Source organism: Cydia splendana, chromosome 1 (genome assembly GCF_910591565.1).
Source record: "Cydia splendana chromosome 1, ilCydSple1.2, whole genome shotgun sequence".
Lineage (NCBI taxonomy): Eukaryota > Metazoa > Arthropoda > Insecta > Lepidoptera > Tortricidae > Cydia > Cydia splendana.
The window spans coordinates 482036-509219 of NC_085960.1; the positions used below are offsets into that span (position 1 = coordinate 482036).

General features: G+C 37.9%; 1 protein-coding gene across 1 annotated transcript in view; it reads left to right on the forward strand.

The window, feature by feature from the left end:
• LOC134798617 (dystrophin-like) overlaps positions 1-27184 on the forward strand; it is a 734075-nt gene that overhangs the window by 101190 nt on the left and 605701 nt on the right. Inside the window, exons 7-8 of the mRNA XM_063770984.1 lie at positions 3540-3631; positions 13738-13836. Of these exons, the coding sequence (XP_063627054.1) occupies positions 3540-3631; positions 13738-13836 (191 nt within the window). The remainder of the gene's footprint in view (positions 1-3539; positions 3632-13737; positions 13837-27184) is intronic.

Genomic DNA, 27184 nt, shown 5'->3' on the forward strand with positions numbered 1-27184 from the left:
AGGAAAGCATTAGGCCACGCGAGTCATTATGGGCACGATTATAGACTGATAATGATGACATTGATGACATTTATATTTTATATTACAGGAGATTTGGTTCGTGTACGGATAGTTAAATCGACACCTATGAGTATGTAGTAGATTTATTTATATTTTGGTTACCCATAAATATACAGGCACTTACATAAGAAACTTGTCTTCGCGTTGCGTCCTTTGTTCGTATTACCGATGTATCGAGTATTATAGTGAGTATTATATTCTTTGATCGGATGTTTCACACACATATTTTCATCTAACACGATAACAAGCCTACAAACTGATATTACAAATAATATTATATTATTATGTATAAGTCCGTGTGTTTAATTAAAATACATTCACTTGCACCACTTGCATCTTCTTATCTTGCCTGATGCACTTAATGAATAAAACAGCAACAAACTTCTTTCTGGCATCTCTATCCAATAAGTATGACGTGAGACATGCCGAACCGAATCGGACAGAAAAAAACTTTGACAGTGACATTATCACATTATTGCAAAAATGTACATTGCGGTTTTAACTAAAAAGTAATGATAGTTAAAATGCAACGCTGTGTTAAATTAGATTTACTTAATTGTTTCTTTAACATATCAAGTGCTAGCTAAAACCTTAATAAGTACTTATTTCATAAATTATTTCTATGAACATGTGAGTAAGTAATACCAATCCATCTATTGATTCTGTAGAATATTTTGTTTTTCAATGTAAAAACGAGAGTGTATTAATACAAAATGTTCAATTGAAAGTCCAGTGTTTGTCACATCTGTTAAACATCAACTCAATCATCATCATCATACATTACTTAAGTACATATACAAAATGCATTCGCTACCAAATTCGCTCCTTACAAATTTACCTTTCAATGCGCCCCCTGCACACAGTTGGCGTTCGCACCCTAGTACCAACTTCAAAGATAGGTAATGTATTATTTTTTTGTCTTTATTTGAATATACTTAAGGTGCAAAATTGTACACTTATATTTGACGCCGACTCTCTACAGTGTCGCACCCTTAACAATGGAATAAAGCTGCTCCAAATTTAGGGTTCCGTGTTTAATATATTTGGGGTTGATAGAATTGAAGCGAGAGAGAATTATTGTTTGATCTCTATCGGTTTAATGGCCCCCCGGATATTGGAGGTTGGCAATAATATGTGATTATTGCAAACATCATTGTGATATTTGCTCCAGTAGTAGTAATATGTGTATGTATGCGTCGTAATGTTCGTCATTCCCATCGCATTTAAACTTTTGTTCATTTTAAGACACACATAGTTACTTATGTTTATGTTATTATTTATTGTAGCTTTGATTTTATTCACAATGAAATGTTATATGTAAATATATTAAAATTTAATCATTATGTTTTGAAACTGACATAAATTAGTACCTACTTGTCGTTGTTCTGTCGCCTGAGATAGAGTTAGAGATACCGTTTGTAACTCTTTTTAAAATTCTTTTGAACGGTATAAATATATTGTTTATTTACATTTGTACAGTCACCTGCAATAATATTATTATGTTACTCTTCGAAGGCCGCAAAAATATGAGACACGCTCTTATGACTCTACCACGGAAGAAAGAATGAGCGCGCCGCGCTTCTTTGTTTTGGGGGCTCTACAAATAAGATCGTGTCAGATATTTTTGTGGCCTTCGTTGTGTAACATATTATTGCAGGTGACTGTACTCACAAAACTAACGTACATGCCTGTTTTTACAGACGACTCTAAAGCGTATGCTAAAAGCATTTTTCGCATTGGCGTTAGTTTGCAAGTGATTACCAAGTCGCGACGACATCCGCTCCATATCGCCATTATCGCCACATGGGGCCTCTGACAACGACACCCTCTATACAATATATTTCCGCTGTTGTACTTTGCTACTAAAATGCGGAAGAGCATTAACTATAGACAGCATCAGATAAATCGAAGCATATAGGATGTGGGCGAGGCAACGTCGCTGAAAAAAAAACTGTTTACATAAAACGGCGACTTTCTCATGTTTACTCACGTCACGTCACGTCACGCACATTCACTACTCGAGGGCCGGAGGGCTATTCAAACGTACATTGTGATATCAAGATATCTAAATGATGCCAGTCCCCCATCCAACTCGCTCGGCTCGCGCCAGTACGTTGTACGGATAAGTACGAGTACGAGGGAAGTGCACGCTGACATCGTTCACAAATAAATCATTTTGATGTCACAATGTAAGTTGGAATTGACCTCCGGGTGTATGCGAACAGTCGAATTCATAAATAATATTACCTTAATCCATTGCAATAAGGTGAAAAAAATGTGTACATATTTATGAAATCGGCTCGTAATGAAGTCACGGTTATGTCATAACTGAATCGACCCTACAGCTATCTGTCAATAGTGAATTGTCTTTATTATGAACTATCCTCTGTAATACAGTTAATAAACTGCTTGAGCTCGGGGTCGCAACTCAGTTAGCTATGACAATAACGAGTTAAGGATTAGTCGGGTCGGGTAACCCTCCCAGTCCCACCACAGTTAAAGGAGTAGTTTCACTCTATATAAAAGCTACATCTACGGTTAAGGAAGTTAATTTCAGAACCATTTTGCAGTTATAATAGTATGGAGTCCCTTAGCGACCTTTATATAATAATATTGATTGTCACTGTGACAAGGTACGAATTGGTACAGAAATTAAATTCTTTGACTGTATTATTGCGACAAGGTTACGATTGCTCAGTTTACGGCGTGGATGCAATGCACTTTTTACAGTCATCTGTGCTAATATTCTACACAACGGAGTGCGCAAAACTATTTCATACGAACTTACGGTTATACAGCTTATTTATTTTTACGCTCTACAAGGAAATATTCAGGTTCGCCAAAACATATGAACTGAGCAAAATGAGCAATCGTGTTATGATTAAAGTTATAATACTTTAATCATAACACGATCCGTATGATCCTTTACTCTTCAATTATGAAATAAACTACTTCTATTAATATTGCTTGTCTACAGCAATAGCAGAGTAGGGTTAAGGATTAGTCGGGTCAACTCGCTTACTCGGTAACCCTCTACTGCTGACTAACGCGATCACGACTTATTAGCAAGCCCCGGGCAAGCACCTATCATCTTTAAATTTAAATGCCTTTTGACATCCTCGAGCAATGAATGTGACAATATTGCCGCCATTTACTTGTAATCCAATTTGGGTTGACGGTTCCATATAAGAAGATTGAAAAATTGCAACTCTTTTTTACAGTCACTCTGGGGCCTAGCCAACATGACAAGCGTACATCGACAAACGCCAACAATGAAAAGAAAAAATGTATGTGAGAAATAATGGGTCACTCGCGCACCATCCGCAAGCAAACGCAGCTATTTGAATGAATTTAATGAATGAATGAGATTAATGCAGAATAAACAGATTTCCACGTGTGATTAAAAAATAAGTAGCCGTCTCTTTCAAAATTTGCCATATTTCTTCTTGTCTACAATAGGTACTTTCTCATTGTTCCAGATTGGAGCGGCCGTGCGTCTGGTCGCCGGCGCTCGGCGCAGTCCCAGGCGCCGGCGGTGCTGCTCGCGCACTTTGACACCACCGTGTCGCAGGTTCGTATCGTAGCCTACTAGGAGAACTTTTACTACTTATATATTTCATATAGGTAAATTAGTGTCGTCTTTTTACACAACAAACTAATTAACTACTATGAAGGCTCGAGGCCTTGTAAAATATAACTTTCTATTACTCATCTCGGAAAGCGCTAGAGCGTTAAATATTATTATTCCGTAAACAGAGTTCCGCAAGAAACTTACACATTAGTCCCGATTCGAGAGTGTACGGAACTACGGAACATATTCGCACTAAAATGAAATACATATTTGATCACTCCGTGGATCGACACTCCGCTTTTAAGATCCCAAAACATTCACCAAACGTTTTGTACTCGACTGTTATTTTCTCTCTATTGTATCTAGAGTTTTTGATTCGCAACTAGGAAACAAATCAAATAACATTTTTTTTGTTAGTAGTTACACTACAATATGTCATTAATACGAAAGAAAAAGTGAGCAAGCAAGGCCGGAATCAAACCGGCGTCTTCAGCTTATGCGGCTAATGTGGTGCGAGTATTTGACATTGATTTCTTGGTTCGCGATTATGTAGTTCTAACAACTCAGGAGGACGGGTGTTTTTACGTACTCTAAACGCCGGAGGTGATCTTAAGTCTATTGTAAACCGATTTGCTTAGAGCTCTATAATGCATAGAGTTTTTGAGGCTCATACTTAAAGCTCGCCTAGTGAACAGCCTTGCGCCTAAAAGCCACAGGTGACCCCAGCATCTGTATGGTCCTCACGTCGCCTCCCTCCTCGGCAGTTCTCGCACGTTTCGCCGAGTGAAAGATACCCCCAAAACTGGAATCAATTAGAGAAGTATCCCCCCCCCCCGGCCCCCTTTCCATGGGCTGTAGGGACACATTGCTAATGAAGGACTAATCAGGACGTTTGGCCACTGTGACAACTGTTAATCGTTTACGGCAATAAAAAAATATGAAACGTGTTTCGTGGCATGATGTAGCTAACAAGGCAAGATATACTTAATTCATTTCGGCGTACCTATCATTTGATTTGCACGTGATGTAATGCAGTTAAGAAACATACCTACCCAGCAAACAAATCAATCAAATTAGAAAAATGTCCCTTCACAGATCCTAATAATATTACCCGGGAAGGGCTAATCTGGAGAATGGAACGAAAATTAGGTTAGCGTGTTTACGATATGTGTTTAGGTTTGGGACCTTTATGTCCTAAAAGCGAGAGCGCGAGAAAGAACTTGCTTACAATTAGTTGCTCAAGATATTTATTTATAGCAAAGGACCCCGCAGCAAACATAGGGAAAATGGTTACAGTCAAATCTCACGAAATTTTAGTATGTTGTACATAGATTAAAGTCTCCTGATATTTTTTTTTATAAGGCCACAATTTTCTCAGAGGTATACTTTCAGAATTAATCAAGTTTACCTATATTCTATTTCTATGAGGTGTTTCCTAAACTCGATACATTGAATTGGTAACTGCATTATGATATGACTTCATAGTTCATAGGTACCATCAGAATCTGTCAGTACGTGTCTTTTGACATCGAAGCACCGCGCATGCGCCCTACCAACGACGGTTCCGCGGAAACGAGAAAATTTTATTATCGCCGTAAACTGCGAGGGACAGAGACTAATAATTAATAGAGACCCTCATATAACACTTTAAACTCTCGCGTTTTGTACACATATTTAATTACACAAACGGGTCTACCGCGATTTATCTGCAAGTCTCTGGTTAACAGAGCACGAGACTTATGTGACGCGGAACACATAGATAATGAGTTAGCCCATGTTCAGGAAGTGCTAAAGAAAAATGGGTACTTGCAGAAAATCCCACGCACAACTAGGAAAAAAGAAAGACATCCGGAGGTTAGTAGGCAACCAGCCTTTTTGCCGTATGTGAAAGGGACAACGGACAAAGTTGGATCAGTACTGAAGAAATTCTCCATTAAGACTCACAGTGTGTGATTTTGCCTTAGTTGCGGCCATCCCTTTTTTTGCGCTTTTTGGATAGATAATAACCAACAAAAGCTTGTGTTAAAACTCCAATGGCTTTAAGTACCATAGTTTTTGAGATATTTAAAAAATCGAGAAAAGTCCTGAAAAACCATAGAAACGCATTTTATGCTCTGTCGAAGCAGATTAATCAATAAATGCTTCCTGGTATGCTAGACATGACTTAATAGCACCATTATACGCATATAAACATAAAGATATACTCTCAAGTAGTCGTCAATTAATTAATTTCTTTGATATGTCAATTATTATTTTTTCGGCTATTCCCTTCACGGTCGCATTTTTTTTCACTGCGTATATCTTAAGCAAGATGATAACTATTACCATAAAAAATATCAAACGCAACTAAGGCAGGAATAAGGAGATACAATTTTTTCAAATTTTAGGTTAGGGTTGTCACATCTCTAGTCTGCTACAACAAAATATTTTCTTTTTCAGGAAAAATGGTAGAGCGACAGTGCTCCTCTCTCTTTCATCATCACATCATCAATAGTTTCAATAGTTAATCTTAGGTCTAGAGATGTGGCTTGTAGAAGACTTGCATACAATATTGGTAGCTCTATCGAGTGGGTTACATATTGATACAGAGAAATTTGAAGAATTTTGTAGCTCACTTGCAAAGAAATACGTGAAAAAATATGAGTGGTTTTACATGTCAGTTTCGTTACATAAGATATTGATACATGGTCGAAGCATTATAGAGGCTAGTACGCTGCCGATAGGTATGTTGTCTGAACAAGCTGGCGAGTCAAGAAATAAATACTGGCGTTATGACAGGGAGCACCATACCAGAAAATTAAATCGTATGACGACTATTTTAGACTTATTCCACAGAGCCTTAGAATCGTCCGACCCCTACTTGTCTTCCATCAGCTTACGAAATAAACAACAAAAACGTTTGCCTATACCGAACAAAGTACTTCGCCTCCTGAAAGTAACGTCTGATAATATTCATTATAATGCACTAAACAGTGAAACGGATAACATAACTTTAACAAGAACAGATGACATCATAATATAGATCAAGATAAACAATTGAATTCAACTTTCAGTACAAATCGAATGGAATCAATTTTACATAAATTTTGTGACAACCCTATTTCCATAGAAATCGGAAAAAAACTTAGAAACGCAATATCTCCGAGTTCCTGCAAGATAATTTAACAGAATTTTCAAAGTTGAAAGGTACATTTATAAAGTTAATTTTACGAGTAAAAAAAAATGCGACCCTTTTGTAGTTAATTATTAATTAACACTTTCTTTAAATTTCAAAATTTATTAATATACCGTTATCCTTTGCCATCAGGGTCCTGAAACTTTCACCACTATAATACGTTTTAAACTGATAAACATTATGTATTTCATTTTAAGCGGTAGTTGGATTATTTTAGGAGATTTCAATTGAAACATTTTTTATGAAGGTCGTTGACCTCTCAGAAAAAAAAATATAATTAAGAAACTAAGTGAAATATTGCAACGGGAGTTTCTTTCTCGGCTTACTTACAACCAAACACTTCATAATATTAAATAAATTAATGACGTCCGGAACTAAGGCAAAATCACACACTGTGAGACTGTATACACGCCGTTATCTAAAGTAGCAAGTCTTTTACGCAGCCCAAAGGATGTCATTCCGTACCAGAGTCCGGGTGTCTACAAGATAGAATGCAGTTGTGGAAGTGCGTACATTGGCCAAACTAAGCGCAGCGTTCAAGAGAGGGTGAAGGAACACATAGCAGCTGTTAAAAATCGCCATGTAAACAAATCCGCAATAGCTGAGCACTTGCTGACAACAGGAACGAATCACTGGATTGAGCTACATAAACCCAAAGTCCTCTCCAACGAGCGACACTATTATCCGCGGATCGTGAGAGAGGCGATTGAAATTAAAAAACACCCTAAAAATTTCAACCGAGAGGACGGGTACAAATTATCGTCTACTTGGGGACCAGTGATTCAAATGTTGAAACCAGCGGATATATCTTCGGACCAGTGTACGGATACTGTGAGTGTTGCGTGTCGTGCCGTGGACAATAAACATTAAACTTTAACGGGTAGCTGAAATTTCTTTGTCTACCCCAAACATTTTTATAAACTAATTTCGGGTAGTTTAGTGGTGTTTTATTAATATCTCTGTTGACATTTGTTGGGACGTCAGTCTTTCCGTGACCACAGCTGGTGCAACTCAGCTGAAACGTCGGAATTAAAGGTAAAAACAATGAAATTATATCGCGGTAGAGACCCTCATTCTCCATACTGTAAGTCACGGTGTCTCAACTAGGATAGTCATTAGTTTAGAATAGGGCTGCGCCAAGTCATTTAAAGAGGTCTTGTAGAGAGTTTTTGGGCGTTGCTTTGAACAGCACGTTGACCTTCGCATTCGCATACCCGAAACGAGTCACGATCTTTATTGAAAATAATAGTTCAATGAAAGGATATAGAACTAAGCAATAATTATATTATTTAGGTATGTCTTTAAAAATTCTAATCTATCTCATTTTTTTTGTTGTTTATCACAGTTGAAATTTCTAAACCCAATTTTACCCTCCCGCGGGTATTTTAACACTACGACCTGCGTTTCATACTGGTACTAGCAAGTACCTACATAACAAACAAAATCACTTTCTTGGGACGCTACCAGTCTTTATTTTGACTAGTCGCTGTCGGGAAGAAGGAGGCAGGTAACGAAATGCCTAAACGACTAAAGGATTACTTTCCCCATTAGAAGCGACTTTATGATCTCTGCAAAAGCTTTCGTGATATAATATTTTTCAACTCCATTTTAAGATTTTATTTCGTCGAGTTACGAAAAAAAATATGCTTTGAGAAATCTTCCAAACTTTATTAGGTACAAAAAGTAAGTAAGTTTTGAAATAGTTTTTTAGCTTCTTGTTGTTAAAAGTTGTCAGCTTATAGCCTATGGACGTTGACTTGTACAGGGATTATCTCCCTGAGCCCCTGACATATCAGGATTTTTGGTCCTTTGTCAGGATTGCTTGGCGAGTGTCAGGGTTTTTTTATAAAACCTCAACTAGCTCGCTAGCTAACAATTTGGAGTTGGGAAGAAGAAAAGAGAAGGTTATGCTTCTAGAGCTACATCGTATTTTGGCGAGTGAGTGAGTGAGAGTGAGGAACTAATGGCCCACTAACGGGTTTGGGATGGACATAAGGGGGGATTTTGATGAAATTACCGTCTAGGAAATGTCTGGATTTTTAGAGTGTAACCAGATTTTAGTCGGGATATTCAATTTTTAGGGTTCCGTATTTCATACGGCAACCCTATGCACGACGAAGTACCATTTTGCGTGATAGTTAACAGTCAATAAATACGGATAGATATATATAACTACAGTTCATTAGGCATTAGCAATAGCCGTCTGTAGTTACTATAATTTTCCTAAGTACGAATAGGAACTTTATCTTAAACCCAATAAGACCAGGATTTGATTAAAACTGAAGATCACTGAATTGAACGCACGAAATCCCAATGGACGGCATTGAGACGAGATATCACAATTCACAGGACAGGATGGATTGGTCTGAATATCTAAGCATAGTTACAGGAGCCATTGTTAGATCTGATTAGTATACGACTGCTGATTCCAGGGAAAAGGTAATTGAACCTCAGAAGTTATTGTTTAAACATTTGAAGACATTTAGTTACGTTTTGTACTCAGAAATAAAAAAGTAAGCCGTGATTTACTTTGTTCGTGAATTAAAACTTTTTCTTCTAGTGAGATCGCAAGACCTCCTTATTATACAACTCCATCCCTGACTCCAGGAGTATAGATATACTTAATGATACAGAGTTAAAATTCAGAAACTCAATTGTCTTGCATCTAAATAAGTCACACTAGAGGAATGGCCTCTACATTTCATCCCATGGTACTACAGTGGAACCTGGATAATTGCAATCTCAAGGGACCGGCCATTTTTTGTCAATTAACCAGGTTTTTCATTTAAGCAGGTCGTGTCAATTAACGAGGTTCAAGAAATCGTTGTGTCAATTATAGAGGTTTTCATTAATAGAGGTTGCGTTCTGACAAATTTCTTTTATGGAGGTGCAAATAACCATTGAAAGTAGATTTACACGCTTAAATTCTGGGTTTCTGTTCTATATATTGCTTCTGTCTATACTTGTACTTTTGCACTACATTAATTACTACTTTATTATCTTATTAATCATTTGGGTTTAAAAATTCCCTTGAATTGTAGAAGAAAGTCTTATTAGAATGTAAAAAGCATACTTTGTTTTTGATTAAATCAAAACTATTTCACCTACTACAGGCTGTGATAGATACCCAATAAATAAATTGAATTCTGGATGAAGATATAAATAAAATGATCATTGCTATTAAAATATTGTTTCTGCTATCTACAACTACATTATTTCAATTAAGTACAGAGGTAATAAGTAAGACTCGTTTCAATAATAGAGGTAAAAAGAAAAGCAAAAATAACGGATTTTTTTTAGCACAGTGTCAATTATAGAGGTCTTAGTTGCGATGTGGTCAATTACAGAGGCAAAATTACGAAAAGCACTAAAATCTAAATTGCAATTATAGAGGTTCCAAACTTTCAATTATAGAGGCCTTTTGGTCTCAAGGGACCGGGACCGGACTTTTGGTTGCAATTATTGAGGTTTTCCATTTATCCAGGTGCCAATTAACCAGGTTTCACTGTATATTACTATTTTAATTCTATGTCTGCATGCTTACATGTTTTCTTGTTTATATTTCTCTACTTTATGTAAATTTAAGTAAATTTTAGTTGTTTATGATGTATACTCTCTTTGATATTACACGTGTGAGCTGTGATCACCTATAAGTGGCTAAGCATCTGTTATTGTTAAATTTCCTTGTTCCTATGTAATTGTGTAGATGTATTATCCGTTGGTGATCCTTAAATAATAAAAATAAAAATAAAACAAAATAAATTATGAGTATAGTAATAATTACCAAATCAAAAAGAAGTGTAGATAGTGTATAAAATGGCCAATAGCTACATGTTAACGCATTCACTGCCAGGGGGCCTGGCCTAGGAGCAAACTTGTATGACGGTGAATGCACATGTGCGTCAGGGGCAGTGAATGTATTAAAGTATCACAGGTTTAAAATTTGACAACATATTTTGCTATGCTTGCTAAAACTGTTTCCATTTTCTTGATCCACGATGAAACTCACTTTTTCCTTCACTTTAAAATGTTACATCAAAAATCTGATATTAGGTACTTACTCCAAGTTTATAGCCGTAAAACTTTTTTCATCACGTCTCGAATTACGTCTTGTACGAACGCCTTACTTTTGTTGGAGTTCGACTCATTGCCGACCCAATTTAATCAAGTCTTGCACCTCTGCGTAAGGTCTGTGGCCCCGAAGTTTACTGTGGCTGACGGAATAGAGTCTCAACGTTCGTCGTACGTAGGCTTTAACTGGGCTATTAAAATAAACATTCTTAGCTTTATTTTTTGTAGCCACACAATAGGTAGTGATAAGTAAAATGGTCTTACCGGGACTTAAACTCGGGATCATCGGCATCATAGGCACGATCACTAGTTCACTACCGCCTAGGCCAGACTGGTCGGCAAATACAATTAGCTAAACATATGTGATATCAATCAGTGAGTGCAAGGCTGCAAATTAAAATGGAAGACATCGGTTTTATACTTGTTTTCTAATGGTAAAACTCTGAGGTACTGTATCAACATAAATGAATAAAAAATACACTCGAAAGCACCTTACCCTTTTTAAGAAGTCTGTTGAAAATAAAGCGCATTCCAGCTCAGGAAGGGCACGCTTTTGTATCAATATTTCCGGTATCCAAATAGAATCCGTAGCCAAGGCTGCAATAACGAAGCCCTCACGGAGGCTTATAAAAATAAAGGTCGACCCTAACATAAATGCCTCTAACCAGTATAATATACACCTCAGATTCCAAATAATCGCAAAGAGTAAAAGGTGCAAGTTTAAATGGATTAAGTTGCAGACGAGTGGAGTTGTTTTTGAATGTGCAGAGGGGGCGACCCTACAAACGGCTGGCATTCACGGAAACTGCCGTTCCCTGCGATATTTCTTTGGTAATATTCTTGTGGTGAAAACGTACGAGTGTTTATTTCGGACGGGTCCGTAGCAACTTAATTTTTACACTAGTGTTTGAATCGCGAATGTAAGGCAAACACGAAAATGCCGTGCCGCCAAAAAGCCGCATACATACACACAAAGTTACTCTTTAACTTGGTATGAACAGTAATTTTATAGATTTAGCGTTTGCGTCAAATCCGGTAGTTTTGATTTTTAACAAGCTTTTATTAGGTCGACCTGTATGTAACAATGTAATCAAATCTTGCAAGTTAAATTTGATCCACTTCCCGGTTTCCGATTGAGCTGAAATTTTGCATGCATAAATCGGATGACAATGCAATATTATGGTACCATCGAGCTGATCTGATGATGGAGACAGGAGGTGGCCTTAACAAGCTTTTATTAGGTCGATGTAATGGAATCTAAAGTAACTAATTTAACCATCTTCCAAGGATCGTATCGTCGTGAAAATTGGCAGCTGTATGTAGTTCTGATGACAATATAATAATATGGTACTGTCGACCTGATCTGATGATGGAGACAGGAGGTGGCCATAGGAACTCTGGGATAAAACAACGCAACCTAATTGTGTTTGGGGTTTTTAGAATTGTCTCGATGAGTATTAGTTGTCTGTCGTAAGAAAAGTACAGTCAGCGATAAAAACTTGTACCAAAAATGAAATTTTTGCCAAAAACTTATTTGCAGACCTGTTTATGATGTTACCCTGTTACCTCGAGCGCCGAACGCAACTTTGTCAAAAATCGAAAAAAAAATGTTTTTGATAGTACCTTCTCAAGACGTTTTTTAAGTAGACTAAATTTGCTACAATACGAAACTAGAGTTGTCTCTATAGATCTAGTAGTTTCCGAGATAAAGCCTTTCATAATTTATATATTTTTTTAATTGAATTCGTTTCCTACGTACGTATGCACTTTTGTCTCAGGCCATGCCGCTTGGCACAACACGATTGTTCTTAAGGTCAAACAAAGCTGATTTCGCCCGGTAGCCACGAGATCGTACCGTGCCAACCCGGGTGCTAAAAGGTCGGATCCCCAGGTCCAATCTATGCTATATTTCTTCCTGCTCTTAGCAACTAGAGCAAGTTAAATATCCTTTTCATATAATTTATCCATTACCATTTGGCAGATCATCATCCGAGTTCAACCTTGGGTCCGTGAGGCCAAATATGCTTGATAACTGAACAGTTCGTTTACATGAAGTATTTAAAAATGTGGAAAAACAACGGACCATATGTGGTGTCAGATGTTCTACTTAAAAGTTGCACGAACCTAGCCGCCGCCATACAATTAAAGTTACGCCTTCAATATATGGGAAACAATATTTGTTATTTTAAATCTGAAGCAATATATTTATGGAAGTCAAAAAAATCCCCTGAAATCCCCTCTTAAAGGTCTTGTTTTCTTTTCGTGGCCATAGATACTGTGGTAAACCCGCTTAGTGCCTGCTTGAACTTTTTCCCCGTATATTCCCTAAGTCTCTGTAAATCAGTGTTCGGCACCGATGGCCGAACCCTCGCCAATGCCAGGTTTTACGTCGGAGGTCAGCCGCGGGCTCAACCTCGGGTCCGTGCGGGTAATGCTGGGCCAGATAATTGAACAGTTCGGTTACAGTTTCCGGAAATGTGGAAAAACTACAAGCCACATTTGAGGTTAAAGGTTTTTTGCTTCATTTGAACATTTTTATTACGTTTATTTCTACCGCGACAACATTGCTCATGTAAACGGAATGGAAACTTCAGAGACAATTTACAAATTCCACTTAGCATACCTATATTACTTAGGCGCTGGCTTTTTATCTTTTATTTATTAGCACAGCATGCTCTAACCATATATTATATTTGGTAATCGCTCCCAAAAACCCCCATATAGCAAATTTCATCGAAATTGTTAGAGCCGTTTCCGAGATCCCCGAAATATATAGGTATATAAATAAACAAGCATTGCTCGTTTAAAGGTATTAGATTTAGTTGGAGTGTTATAAATGTGTTTGTGTGTCTGTCTGTAGATCCGCGAGTGGGTGTCGTGCGAGACAGAGATGCTGCGCGCGCAGGCCGTGGCCGTGGGCGATGTGGACGACATCCTCAGCCAGCTGGACAAGCAGAAGGTAAGTGCATTCTCCAATTCTCGACCATTCAAATAGTGGTTCTGTGAGTTGTAGACCTCGCGATAAGATTGATAAGCTTAAAACATGTAAAAACAAAAAGAAATACTTACTTCGTTGAGTCATTATCACAATACACTCATAATGATGAATTTACTAGTGACTTTTGGTTACATAGTTAGCAAGTTCCATAGAATGAAACTTTAGACAATAATGACACTTAAATCCTTTATGCCAATTACCGCCATTTTGACCATTTTCCAAAAAAACGAAACGACAGAAACTTCTATGTAATTACTGAACCTGCTCACAAAATTTCACGAGAATCGGTTGAAAATTTCGACTTGTATAGGAGAACATCCGGATCCGGACATACGAAAGGAGATTGCTCTAGTCAAAACGGAGACCTTCGCTAACGCTTCAGTCAACTACTCTTATTAAAGCTTCTATCGACTGACATGTCTCGTTCTTCGTCTTTTGCAGTTTTTTCCTCCTTTTAGTTACGCGTTTGTACTCACTTAGCCTACTTTCGCTGGTACGGCCAACTGGGATCAATTAACTGCATTTCAGCTGCAACAGCTGCAAAATATGCATTCGGTGTTAGTTCCTATTAAAGTTGAACTACAAATAAAATACTATCTTCTGCCCGTGACTTGGTCTGCGTGGAATTATAATACTGATTGATAAAAACTATCGTATGTTCTTCCCCGGACTTCAAACATCATGCAAATCGGTCCAGCGGGTTAAGCGTGAAGAGATGACAGATGGACTGACAGACAGAGTTACTTTCACTTATATTAGTGGGGATAGTAGCGATTAATTGAAGTAAATATGGCTAAGAAAAATAGTTAATAATATCGTAACAATTTAGGGCTAAACGTTTCATATTATTTTGGCTTTATCAAAGGGACAGTGTTTAGCTTGGAGTTATTTGGCTGTATTTTAGTCTACGCCGAGGGTAGGATTCATTCCGAAGGGGAATTTTTAATCTTGGCTTAGGGATGCTCACCTTTGCTTTGATTTCAAAGAAGATGTTCACGTCCTTAGCAAAAACGCTGTATGTGACTGTTGAATAGTAGGGAGGTACGACCTTATGACTTATTTTGGTAGATTTCATCTAACTGCCGTGGCGGCTTAATATTAAAGCGAAGTATAAAAATGTTTCGTAAGTTTCTAAAAATTATACCTAAACGTACCTAAATCTTTTTTCCTCACGTGAATTCTGTCAAAAACATCAATATACTAGTATAATACGTATTCAAGGGTTAGAGAGACTCACATACTGGGTTAAATCCATGTTGCTAGCGTTTCTAAAAAAAGTTTGCGAAGTTCTGACTTGAAGACAGTTATTAATAATAAAACTTCAGTGAGACTGACATTAAAATAAATAAAAATTATAAATGTAGGTTTATTTCTAATAGCAGAAAAAGAAGGCTTTAGATATAATCTGTAATAAGAGATTTTTCCAATATCACGTACTTATTTTTTTTCTTTTACATTGTACTTGTTTTTTTTAACGTAAAAAATATAAAGTATCTGCTAAGATATTCATAAAGATGCAATTCATTTCCTGTCAAACTTAGACAATATTTATAAACCTTCACGAAACACACACCAACAGAATAAATCCGCAGCGCCCAACTTCGCCGGGATAAATAAAAAATGCCCCCGGAAGTTGCCAGCTGAGCTGGGACATATTACTAACGCAAGAGAGTCTAGGACTCAAAGGGGCCTTCTAGTATAGGGAGCGTGCACGAACTATAAGGGGCAACACATGTCTATGACGCGGAGTAATGATGGCTTTTATGACTGTTCGATCTAGGCCACTAGATGACAAACCCAACAATGCACAAGAGAGCGTGAAAAGCACTTGCTTAGAGGCGTTAATCGTTGAAGCTTCGGTGAGTAAGGTCGCCAGCTCAACGAGGGTTCGGAGTGTTAGGGTCGGCAACGCGTATTTAACTCCTCTGGAGTTGCAGGCGTACAAAGACTTACGGAGACTGCTTACCGTTTCCCCAGGAGAGGGGCAAGGAGCGGCGAGTCCCACACACCCCCTCACGAAAGACCTTCCCGCGGCCGGGGGGACGGACGGTGCGTAAGCCCACACCTCGTCAAAAAAAGGGTCTTCACTGACTAGGGTAGAAGGCCGTTAATTCTCAAGGTCATATTACACTGGCGTCCCAAAACTCTTATCACCCGCGCACGCGCGCCAACGTGAATCACACGGTACAGTTGACAAAGGGCGAGCTGAATGGCCCCCGCCGGGAATCGAATCTGTTACCGCCGGGTGCAGAAGCTAAAGGAACTTCTTTAGTTGAGTTGCGACTGCGACAACTGTTGCTTGCTCGTCTTATTTGCGCTGGGGGCATCTTTGTATGTTTTGATAACTTTTAAACCATAACATTGTCAGATGTCCCTACAGAATTGCTCGAATAAAGCGATTTTAATTGCCTTTTCCTTATGGCAGTTACACCTCCTGTTGTTCAACAGATTATAATATGTCATCAACTCATCAGTGAGCGTAATTTTCCTCTCCGATCAATTCACGAGCAGAAGCTTCTCAATTACAATATGTTGCATTGATCCATTTAAAGACGGTCATTGTCACGTTTGTTACTTTGTTAGATACCTACCATTTAAACATGGCCTATAAGGGCGTTTGCTAGCTGGCGCAGTTGCACGGAGCGGGCGAGCGGGTTTACGAAAAATATTAGTATATGAACATTGAGCAACGCTGACTGGCGCGGACGGTGCGACGGATTTTACCTACAATGGCAGCCGCGTGTGTGCGCCTGCGCCCGCTCTGGCCACCCGCCCACACGAAGCGGATGCCCTTAAGGTCTGTTCCGGTAAATTCGTGAAATAACTTTAAAAACGCCCACGGCAAAAAGTATTTTAATTTTACTTTGATGGCAAATTCAGGTGCCGTCAATATCCTTAAAAGTATTCCAACTACTTAAAATGAAGCAACCTTCGCTTTTAATCTAAATTTGATTACTTCATCCCAATCTAAACTGAACCTTACGTTAAAAGACACAGGATTCAATGTCATTTGGACGAACGGTAATTAAGGGTGGGTGTTCATGAGATTGAATTAAGGCGAGGTGCGCCGCGGGAGCCGTGTTATTGTCTAGTAATTTTATTACTGCTTAATGGAAAAATGGCATTTCGGGTGTTTTGGACACTAAGTGGATTTAGATTGATATTACTCTTCACGGTAAATTAGGTAGACAGACTAAGTGTATTTACTTACTTTTATTTGACATTGAGACGTGACGTGACCGATCTGTCTTAAGATATCACACTGTAGAAAGAGTAATACAAATTGTTACTCGCTAAATGTATAATATACTTACTTAGCTTTAACTGTTAGTTACTTCCACAAAATACAATATGTTCAGAGGTTACTCTAGCAGCCCACAATATAATATGTTCAGTGGTTACTCTAGCAGCCCACAATACAATATGTTCAGTGGTTACTCTAGCAGCCCACAATACAATATGTTCAGTGGTTACTCTAGCAGCCCACAATACAATATGTTTAGTGGTTACTCTAGCAGCCCACAATACAAAAAGAATATTCAGTGAAATTAGAATCTATACAGACTGTCAAAAATATGTTTTTACAAAGCAAATACATCTCTCTTTTAAATTAAAAATAATTTTTCATTGAAGTTCTGCCGGAGTTCTGCCAGCAAACATGTGTGCCTAATTACCGCCATACGATGACAGATTGTTCTGAGAGATAGATTTGTCGTAGGTAAACATCTGCACGTGTATAATATCTCTAGCTGTTAGGACCGATGGATGCTCGATGAAGTACAAACACCTCCGGTTAATGAGTTAGATTCCCCGCGACCACTTGGGACAGTTGGGATGCACTAATTGATATGAAATACTATAAGGGTTGCCCTTATAGGGTTAACGAGACTCTGCGATTGATTCCAATTATGGAAAACTGGATTCATATTAAAATAGGTACATTAAACTGAAGGTGCAGTTTGATTTAACTACAGTAATTGTATCATAGATTAATTTAATTAAAAAGTTAACTTAAAAAACGTTACATTTTTAAAGTTTAATTTGTACAAGGCCTATTGGAGCTCGAAGGATTAAATACTTGGGCTATACATGCATATTTGTATACTAACATTTAACTGATCATCTATGGACCGTATGTCCTTCACATTAGGTTCAAAGTCCGTTAACAGCGGCCGGTGGTACAGTAAATACGATAGGCACTCGATCAACTCCGATATCAGTTTCGTGTATATTCAATATTTGTCTGTTTGTTCATCGCAGCAATAAGTCAATATCAATACCCCTTTCATCCCGATATTCCCAATATTTAACTATTACACACTTTCATTATTCTCTGTTTTAACTAAACATTTCAATCTAAAATATACTCTACATCTTAGGAATACGGTTTATAATTCGTTATCCATATTTGAGGTAATACTGCCTTGCGAAAGTCATTCCGTCCCAATATTTAAAGTTATTATTATTGTAAAGATCATATTTTAAATGAACTTGCTAATTTAAACAGGACTCATAGTCGTGCATATAAGGTTTATATTGTAAGTTCTTCGTGGAACGTGATAGGAGTTTGCTGGAGTAAGTCAATCAGCTGATCGGGTAGTATTACGCGCTAATGTAGACAAATATATTATGAACTTTGTGGGGTATGTTTGCTGATATCTGTCTGTACTATCTGTTTATTTACTATTTACTTGTAAATCTTGTACTTAGTTAGTCAGAAAAACTTGGTATGGTTCGTTAGGGCAGGCCACGCCGAAAGAATATGAAAATTATCGATAAACAATACAGAGTCAATCAGGCCTATTCGGATTTCGAGATAATCACAAGATTTTGAGACGATTTAGAGATCAACTCGCGCATGAGAGGAGGCCTGTGCAGCCCAGCAGTGGGACGTATATAGGCTGAATTATTATTATTATTATATGTCTTTCCCATCACGGAACAATGGTGTTCCGGACCTTTGGGAGGCGTGCGCGGAGCCGAAGCCAACACGTAGAAGCCCTTTTGACACTTTAAAATAAAAAATGTAAGGGGTACATTATTATTATTATTAGAGATCAACTAGATCTACATTAGATATCGACTAGATGTGACTTGGATATCTAAGTCATAACTTGTCGAAATCGTTCAAGAGGACCTCCAGAATCGCGGTAACGTCAAATTCGACATATCTATCTTACAAATATCTTTAAATTATCCGTATCGTAACTTGTTGAAGTCTAGTAGAAATCTAATTAATTTTCCAAGTCGAGCCGAATATCTAAAGAGAATAAGATATCATAAACAATATCTAAAGAAAAATTTAAGAACTTAATTGCATAAAAAAAAATATGGTTGTCTGTAAAGTCGGTTTACGGACGATAATTTTGCGTGATAACGTCATAAGAAAACATTACCATTACATTACGTAACGTTACCATGGAGATTTGTCCACAACGTTACCATGGAGGTCCGTCCACAACGTGACACTTTTTCGTGCATGCTACCGGTGTTCATCGATTTATAAGACGTTATCACGTCAAAATATTTTACAACTGGAATAAAATTGTTTGAACGTTCAGCGAAGGAACAGCAGCGAATATAAAACATCCTCTTGACATCCTAACCCTGCCACGTGGTTTGGCCATTGATAAAATACATTTCCTAAATATAAAATGTTGCGTCGAGTTTGTGAACTACGGATATCTGATTGGACGTAAGGAGCCGACAGTTTCTAGCTGCATTGTCACTTTTCTCGGTTCACGAAAAGTTTTGTAGATGGCGCTGAAATAAATTTTGTGAAATAATTATTTTTGAGGTAAGTGTGGAGTAGGCTAAATTTGAACAGACTCCAATTTCTTTTGTGAAATTCAAAATTGATGTAAAACAGACTGAACCATGTGGAAGCCACGCGCACAATATATATACTCCTATCACTAGCTACTGCCCGCGACTTCGTCTGCATGGGATAGGTAATGATGAGGATGATGATGATGATCGATATAAACTATTCTATGTCCTTTCTTGGGACTCAAAGTATTTCTGTACCAAATCATCTATATCGGTTCAGCAACAGACAAACAGATAGACAGAGTTACTTTCGCATTTGTAATACCTACTAGTAGAGATTTGTGTACATGAAACTGTCAGTGCCATTTTACTTTTTTTTTTATTGTATAGGTTCATTCATCATTCGTTCCACTCGCCTCCTAAAATACGTCACACCTGTCTAGTACCTAGACTGCCGATGGCATGTCACAACCCTCACAAAAGCTTTTATAGGCTCGGTGGCGTTACACCGCATGCGCGGAAGATAGAGATGGGCGTGAGTCGATAAAATTGATAACTTCCTGTTAATTACTATCGCACTTCGACTTGCCATTTTAATAAAATAAAATGAAGCCTGGTAAGTGAGCGTTCGCTTATGTAAAAATATTACTCAGAAAATGAGAACTCTACCAAAAATCTCAACTTTTGAAACCTACTCAGTCAACTTCATGTCCAAAACGTAACATACCTACGTACAATTAACAACAATAAGAGGGACCTAAACAAGTTTGTTAATGAGTTATTATCACTAGAGAGAGCATAGAGATGGAGAATCACAATGTTCTTAACTAATTTTGAAAAGTATATGACAGTCTATTTGAATTGACTGCATAAAAACGTGCAGTTTTTCCGATGAAAGTTTTCCATGTGAACATGTAAAATGCCTTCGAGGTTTACCTGATTTTTGCATTTTTCCTAAAACTCTAGGCGTCACAAGGATTTTGTATCACTGACTTTACCTGCTGGTCACGCTTTTATTTTATTTCTATTAAGTAGTAAAAGATAATTGTCTTCTTCTTCCTCCCTTTATCCTGGCGTTTTGCCACGGCTCATGGGAGCCTAGGGTCCGCTTGACAACAAATCCCAAGAATTGACGAAGGCACTAGTTTTTAAGAAAGTGCCTGCCATCTGACCTTCCAACCCAGAGGGGAAACTAGGCATTATTGGGATTAGTCCGGTTTCCTCACGATGTTTTCCTTCACTGAAAAGCAACTGGTAAATATCAAATGATATTTCGTACATGAGTTCCGAAACACTCATTGGTACGAGCCGGGCTATCAACCCGCGACCTCCGGATTGAAAGTCGCACGTTTTTACTGCTAGGCCACCAGCGCTTCACTAATAAATGATAATTGTATTTTTTTACCAATATCTTACATCAAGACTTACAGGCCTATTCGGATTTCGAGATAATCACAAGATCTTGAGACGATTTAGAGATCAACTAGATCTACATTAGATATCGACTAGATGTGACTTGGATATCTAAGTCATAACTTGTCGAAATCGTTCAAGAGGACCTCCAGACTCGCGGAAACGTCAAATTTGACATATCTATCTTACAAATATCTTTAAATTATCCGTATCGTAACTTGTTGAAGTCTAGTAGAAATCTAATTCATTTTCCGAATCGAGCCGTTACAGTGTATTTATACCCATTGCTATTAATGCCCCATACCTCAACACCTTGATACCTCTCGATATCGATATCAACGACTATATCGACACTACCACTTCCCTAATCATGCTGTCAGCTGGGCGCATGCGCCGCGGCCGGCAAGGGTCGGTTGCTAGGCAACGGGCCCGGCCGGCACGCCGCACGGTGGCACGTGGTGTGGCATGGCATGGTCAGTCGCGCCACGTCACTCGTGGTAGTCGGACGTGGGGATGTTGGTACATGTAGCTCGATTACATCGACTTTTCTTATTGGAATGCTTCGAGCGAAGAGTCAGTGGATTTCTTTAACAGCACAGGCACAACATACAACACAAATATTGTTTTTCTTCCACGCTTCTCTGTCACCCGTCATCTCATCATTCACTTCCTTTTTATATTGTCTCTCACACAGTTCAATCACTCACGCAGTTCCCATCTACCTTTTCCTTAGTTTGCCCTTTCTAATCTTTTTCTAATACTTATAGGCTCATCCTCAGCCAACATCAATTTCTATTACCTTTTCATTAACACTTGTAACTATGTTTGTAAAACCGACTTTATGGCGATTAGTCTGATCGTCCTTCCGTTGGCTCGTTGGGTGGACGACATTCGGAAGATTGCGGGCCGCTTCTGGATGAGATTGGCTCGGGACCGGGATAAGTGGCGTACTCGGAGAGAGGCCCATGCTCAGCAGTGGGCGACAAAAGGCTGATATGATGAGTCTAATCGTATCAGATGATATTGTTTTGACTGCCTAATATGTTTGCATCGATTACTTTTAAGGAAACGTAAAAGATAGAATCCCATAAGATTACATGCGGATCAAATGACACAATCGTTCAATATAGGGTCGGACCTAGCTAACTCTGAATGGCATTTGCGATGACAAAGTGTAGCAATATCATTATTACATCTCAAATTTCCATGAAAATATAACGTTTGTAATAACGTAAATGACACTCCCTCACTTTGTTCTGTTCAAGTCGTTGCAGAGTTCGCTGCGCGGACTATAACAATCAGGTCTTCAAATGATAAAAGGCATTCGAAATTATTGTATTGAAATTTTATGTCAATACAATACTCTGATATTCCTCAATACCCCTTAATATCTCTATTGCCGGGTTGTCAACAACTCGATACCCTAGAATTCACATCCTAAATACCCACTAGGGTAGGGTACCAATTTTAAAATTGTAATAGCCTTGTTTAAGTCGTAAGTACTCATTTCTCTAATAACTATTTTCTGCAGAAACCCACCCATTCGTAATACCTTTTCCGTTTCCAAGACTGAGAAGTTTGCCTCTTGGTCGCAGACTTAAGGAGCTTTGCTTCCACCATTAATGGGCCGTTGTATTGTACTTCTTGATAACTAGGCTCAGGGCTCAGTACAAGCAATGTAGTGAAATGTCTACAATTGAACGCTTTACACTAAGTAGTCCGTGAGTAACGTATTACCCATACCAAAGATATATGTAACTCCGCATAAGATAAATAAAGTCTAAGAAAAAAACGTGCCTCGGAATTCAAGAAAAAGTCATTCTCGAATAGATGGCGCCATACCTTTGGCCTATTCTCGGCTAGATGGCGTTGACGACACCGTTTGATATTTAACAATTTGAACACGTATCAGTGAAAGAAAATGGGTCAGTATGGAACAATAAAAATTAAAAATCATTTATCCGTATACATATTTTGATTAATTTATACATTTTCAATTTTATTTTAAGTTTTAATCGTGTGTCGATAGATGGCAGTAAATGTATCGTGACTACAAAATTTACTATGGCAATAGCCCTCTATACTATCTATCCTCTTTGCCCATACCAATGTTTAAGGTAACAATCTATTTGTAGCTGTGCAGGCTCACGGGCTGGTCACGTTTTGGTTGAAGAAATATAATTTTGACACTGACACATCAGTATCTTATCGGAATCAGATCACACAACTAAAACTAAAACTCTTGGCCCGTCAAACACGCGACTGTATCGTGTGTGTAATTGCGGCTGAATTGCTATAGCAATGCTGTATGTATCACGGTAGTATCGAAGCAGAATCGTGTTTACGTGTGTGAGGGTAACTATATGAACAGCGCCAGCATCGCGACTGTAGCGCAGTCTTTTTGCGACTGCATCGCTACTATTCGCTACTGAATCGCTGCAAAAAGTCGCCGTGTGCAATCTCCCTTAGCAACCTTCATTTATATATGACTATACGATAGTTATGTTTACCTGTTCCTACAGTTACCTACCGATACTTGTAACATCGAGTCAGCTCAACGGGCGAGCGGCATTTCTATCTTCAGATGTATTTTCCGAAGCGGCAGCGAAGCCTTGTAAAGCTTACTCTTGGCCTCTGCAGTAGGTATTAATGTTTGAGAAAAATCTAGATTACTACTAGTACCTCTTACTTCTTATTTATATCTAACAGTTCAAGTAGGTAGTGTATAATACGCCTATCGGTTTCGTCTTCAGTAGTATAATTAAAAATGAACTTTATTATTTTATATAATAAACCCACACATTTGCGTTGGCGTAAGAAGACGTTTTCTAATGAGAAATTATTAAAAAAACTCAAAATAGTTAGGCACAATCTCCCTTTTGAAGTAAAAATTATCAGCACATTTTGGTAGATCAGACTTTGTAATTGAAAAACTAACACTTAAAATATGTAAGAAAAATTTGCTAAGATTAAGTAACATTTTATTTATTGTATCCATCTACTAAACCAACTTATAAGTAAGAACGAGATCCAATCTATATATATCAAACCTTTTGAGTTAATAGATTCAATAATTCTAAAGCGGCTACACTAGACTAGGTACACGCAATGAGAAATGTATCTCGTGTCCGCAAATCAGTCGTCCAGTCCGCAACGTCGCCGATACATCCAGAACTCGTAATGAAAACGTTCCCGGAACTTGTTGGAATTCAGTTCCAGTATTGCATGGACTCGTTGGAATTAAGAGGAAACGTTCTATGAATAAAATTAAAAACTGTCTCTTTTTTGACGGGTCCTTCCTTAACAGCATTTCTAATTGAATATTTGTTCAAATAAATTGCTTTTATAATTTTTTACATATCATTTCCATTCCTCTCATTCCTTATTTTTTTGTCATGCCTTATTGGGTCTAGAGAATACGTTAGAAGTATTAGAACAAATTAAATTATTTTCAGAAAAGAAATGGCACAGGCACCTGCCGCGATAGCAGCAGAGGACACGCTGGTTCGATTCCAGCCTGGGGTTCTGGAGGCCTTGGTCACTCTTTCTTAGTATATGACATTTATTTTAGTCCAGAATACGTTTATAAAAGCTTTACTCTTACCTACCTAATTACCTATACATATAAAAACTATGCATCTAATCTCAACCATTAATTTAAAGCTAAACTTGATAAATTTGCCAAACATTATAGACCATATCTCCATGTGGGAAGAAAAAAAACAACAAATGCGCCTGAAAATTAATCTTTGTACGAACGGAAAACTGGGCAATTTTCCTCTTAAGTCCCTGTATTCTCGAGAAGCAATATTTCCTCCCGCTGACGTCGGGCTTTTTATCTGTAAAGACATAAATAGTGGCTTCCGGTAATCTTTCACTGAAGTCAAGACCCTGTTGCTAAACTTATTTTTCTAAACAGGTCGGTTGCAAATAAGCGCGCGGTCCTGGAATAGTAATAAGTGGTTATCGTTGAATGAACGCCTACAAATCGGGGGTATGTTTAAATTTGTAATTTACTGCTTTAAAACTCTTTCAAATCTCGGAATATGTTAATAAATAAATCAATATCTCAACATGACTACATAAGTATAATTTTTCTAAATGAAAAAGTCCACATTTTCCGTCTCACTCACGCACGCACACGTTTTACTAACAACAAATTTTCAAGAAAATAAGCATGTTAACAATATTGGTTAAGAGCCAATTTTTCAGTCCCCAGTTAAACAGACGGATAGGATTTATTCAATTGATAATACACACGAGTCTCATAACTTAACTAACTTAATTATTATAACTTGATTCGTTGGAATAGTTATCGGACGAGTTAAATGGTAACTGAGGAATTTGGCCAACTGTGCCTATGTAAATACAAAGATGGCCGATGACAAAAAACGTGTCATATCAAACGTTTACAGACTGAATCCGCCTCGATACCTGTATAAATTCCACATGAACAGCCAATCAAAAAGCGTAAAATTACAAAAATACCCGAGAATTATTAAGACAAAACATCCCGGTCCACATAAAAATTGCAAGAGTTACCTGCCCAGGGATCGCCGTTATACACAGACCTTTCACCTTCCAACCAACAGCCTTACATTTCCTTATAATGGTCGTAGTAAAGGGAGCGATGGAAGGTCTTCTAAAGATGGTTTTTATTGTATGTGTTCCGGGAGATCAATAAAAACTGAAGATTCACAACGCCTATCGAAAATATGTCACGCAGACCAGTATAAGTATTCTATGATTATCTGCCGTTATTATAGAGTTTGAGGTCATGTTCTATAAGACGGGAACACAGTCGAGTGGAGATTTTAGAGTTCGGGCGGCGGCCGCAGGTTCGGTATAATTGGAAAGCAGGTGCGTACAATTAGACAGAATTTGCACAATTTGCGATGTCTCCTGATATTCATTTGTTAAAGTATTAGTGACGATGGGAACTGTAATTGGAAATATTGACGCGCCTTTTGTCTTCGCGTACAACCTTCTTTTTGAGACTAAATTTGAAACCTGGGATTCCTGAAAAGGAATTAATTCAGTGTAAATATCACAAACTTTTCGTCATACTACAAAGCGATAAAAATGAGAGCCTATTTTATTCGAAATCGTAAAACCACCCTACTAGACGAAAAGTTCTCAACTATGATCTAAAATTAACTTTAATATCTTCAGTGGTCACGCTATTATAGGTACATAAGATTTCGCTTTCATAAATGACCTACTTATTTGTGATCATTACTAATTTTCACGAAAAGATGAAAGCATTTCTCGTTACCAGTCGTTTCGGTCCTATTTATATTATTCTTCGAATAACCTGTTCCGTGAGTTTTCTTATTTATTGCTTTATTATTATTCATACATCCGAGACATTACTTATTACGCCGTGGATTAATCTAAGGTAATTGACATCGTAATCTGCCGTCGGAAGCGCAGCAACACATGGATCATCCCGCGTCCCGCCTCGTATGCGTCCAAAGTTAAACGGCCGTTTTTGTTCTGAGTTCATAGATCGACGAATCCAGCAACATAAAAACTAGTTTGATGTATTCAAAAGGTACTTAAATACAAATTACAGTACGTGGCGGCCCCCTTTTTTAAATATCTTTCGTTAAATTTAAATAATCACGATTATTTAGCAGTGGCGCTAGTGTGCACGTTGATGGGCTCTTAATTTGATCAAAATGGTACCGATGCCCCTATTAAACACTATTATAAACGCGAAAGGAAATATTTCTCTATGTTACCTCTTCATGCTTAAACCGCTGAACCTATTACGATGGAATTTGATATGGAATTGGAAATACGTTGAGGACCCAGGATAAAGGAAAGTTTTAATGAATCATTATCATCATAATCCTACGCAGACGACTACACGCGGGCATAAGATACTAGTTGTTTGTATAAAAAGTATATAATAGTTTCTACCGCAGTTTCCCTGTATCAACTGTGGTTGTATAAAAGTAAAAAGCTGTCGCCTGCCGGGCCGGCCTCTGAATAGGTAATGTCCTGAATATTGTATGTGTGTTTGTTTGGACCCCAAACTAACGGAGTTGGATGCGAACTTCCATGGCCTCATTAGTAATGCTAATAACTTAATGTGCCTAACTAAACTATTGGAACTGTTTGA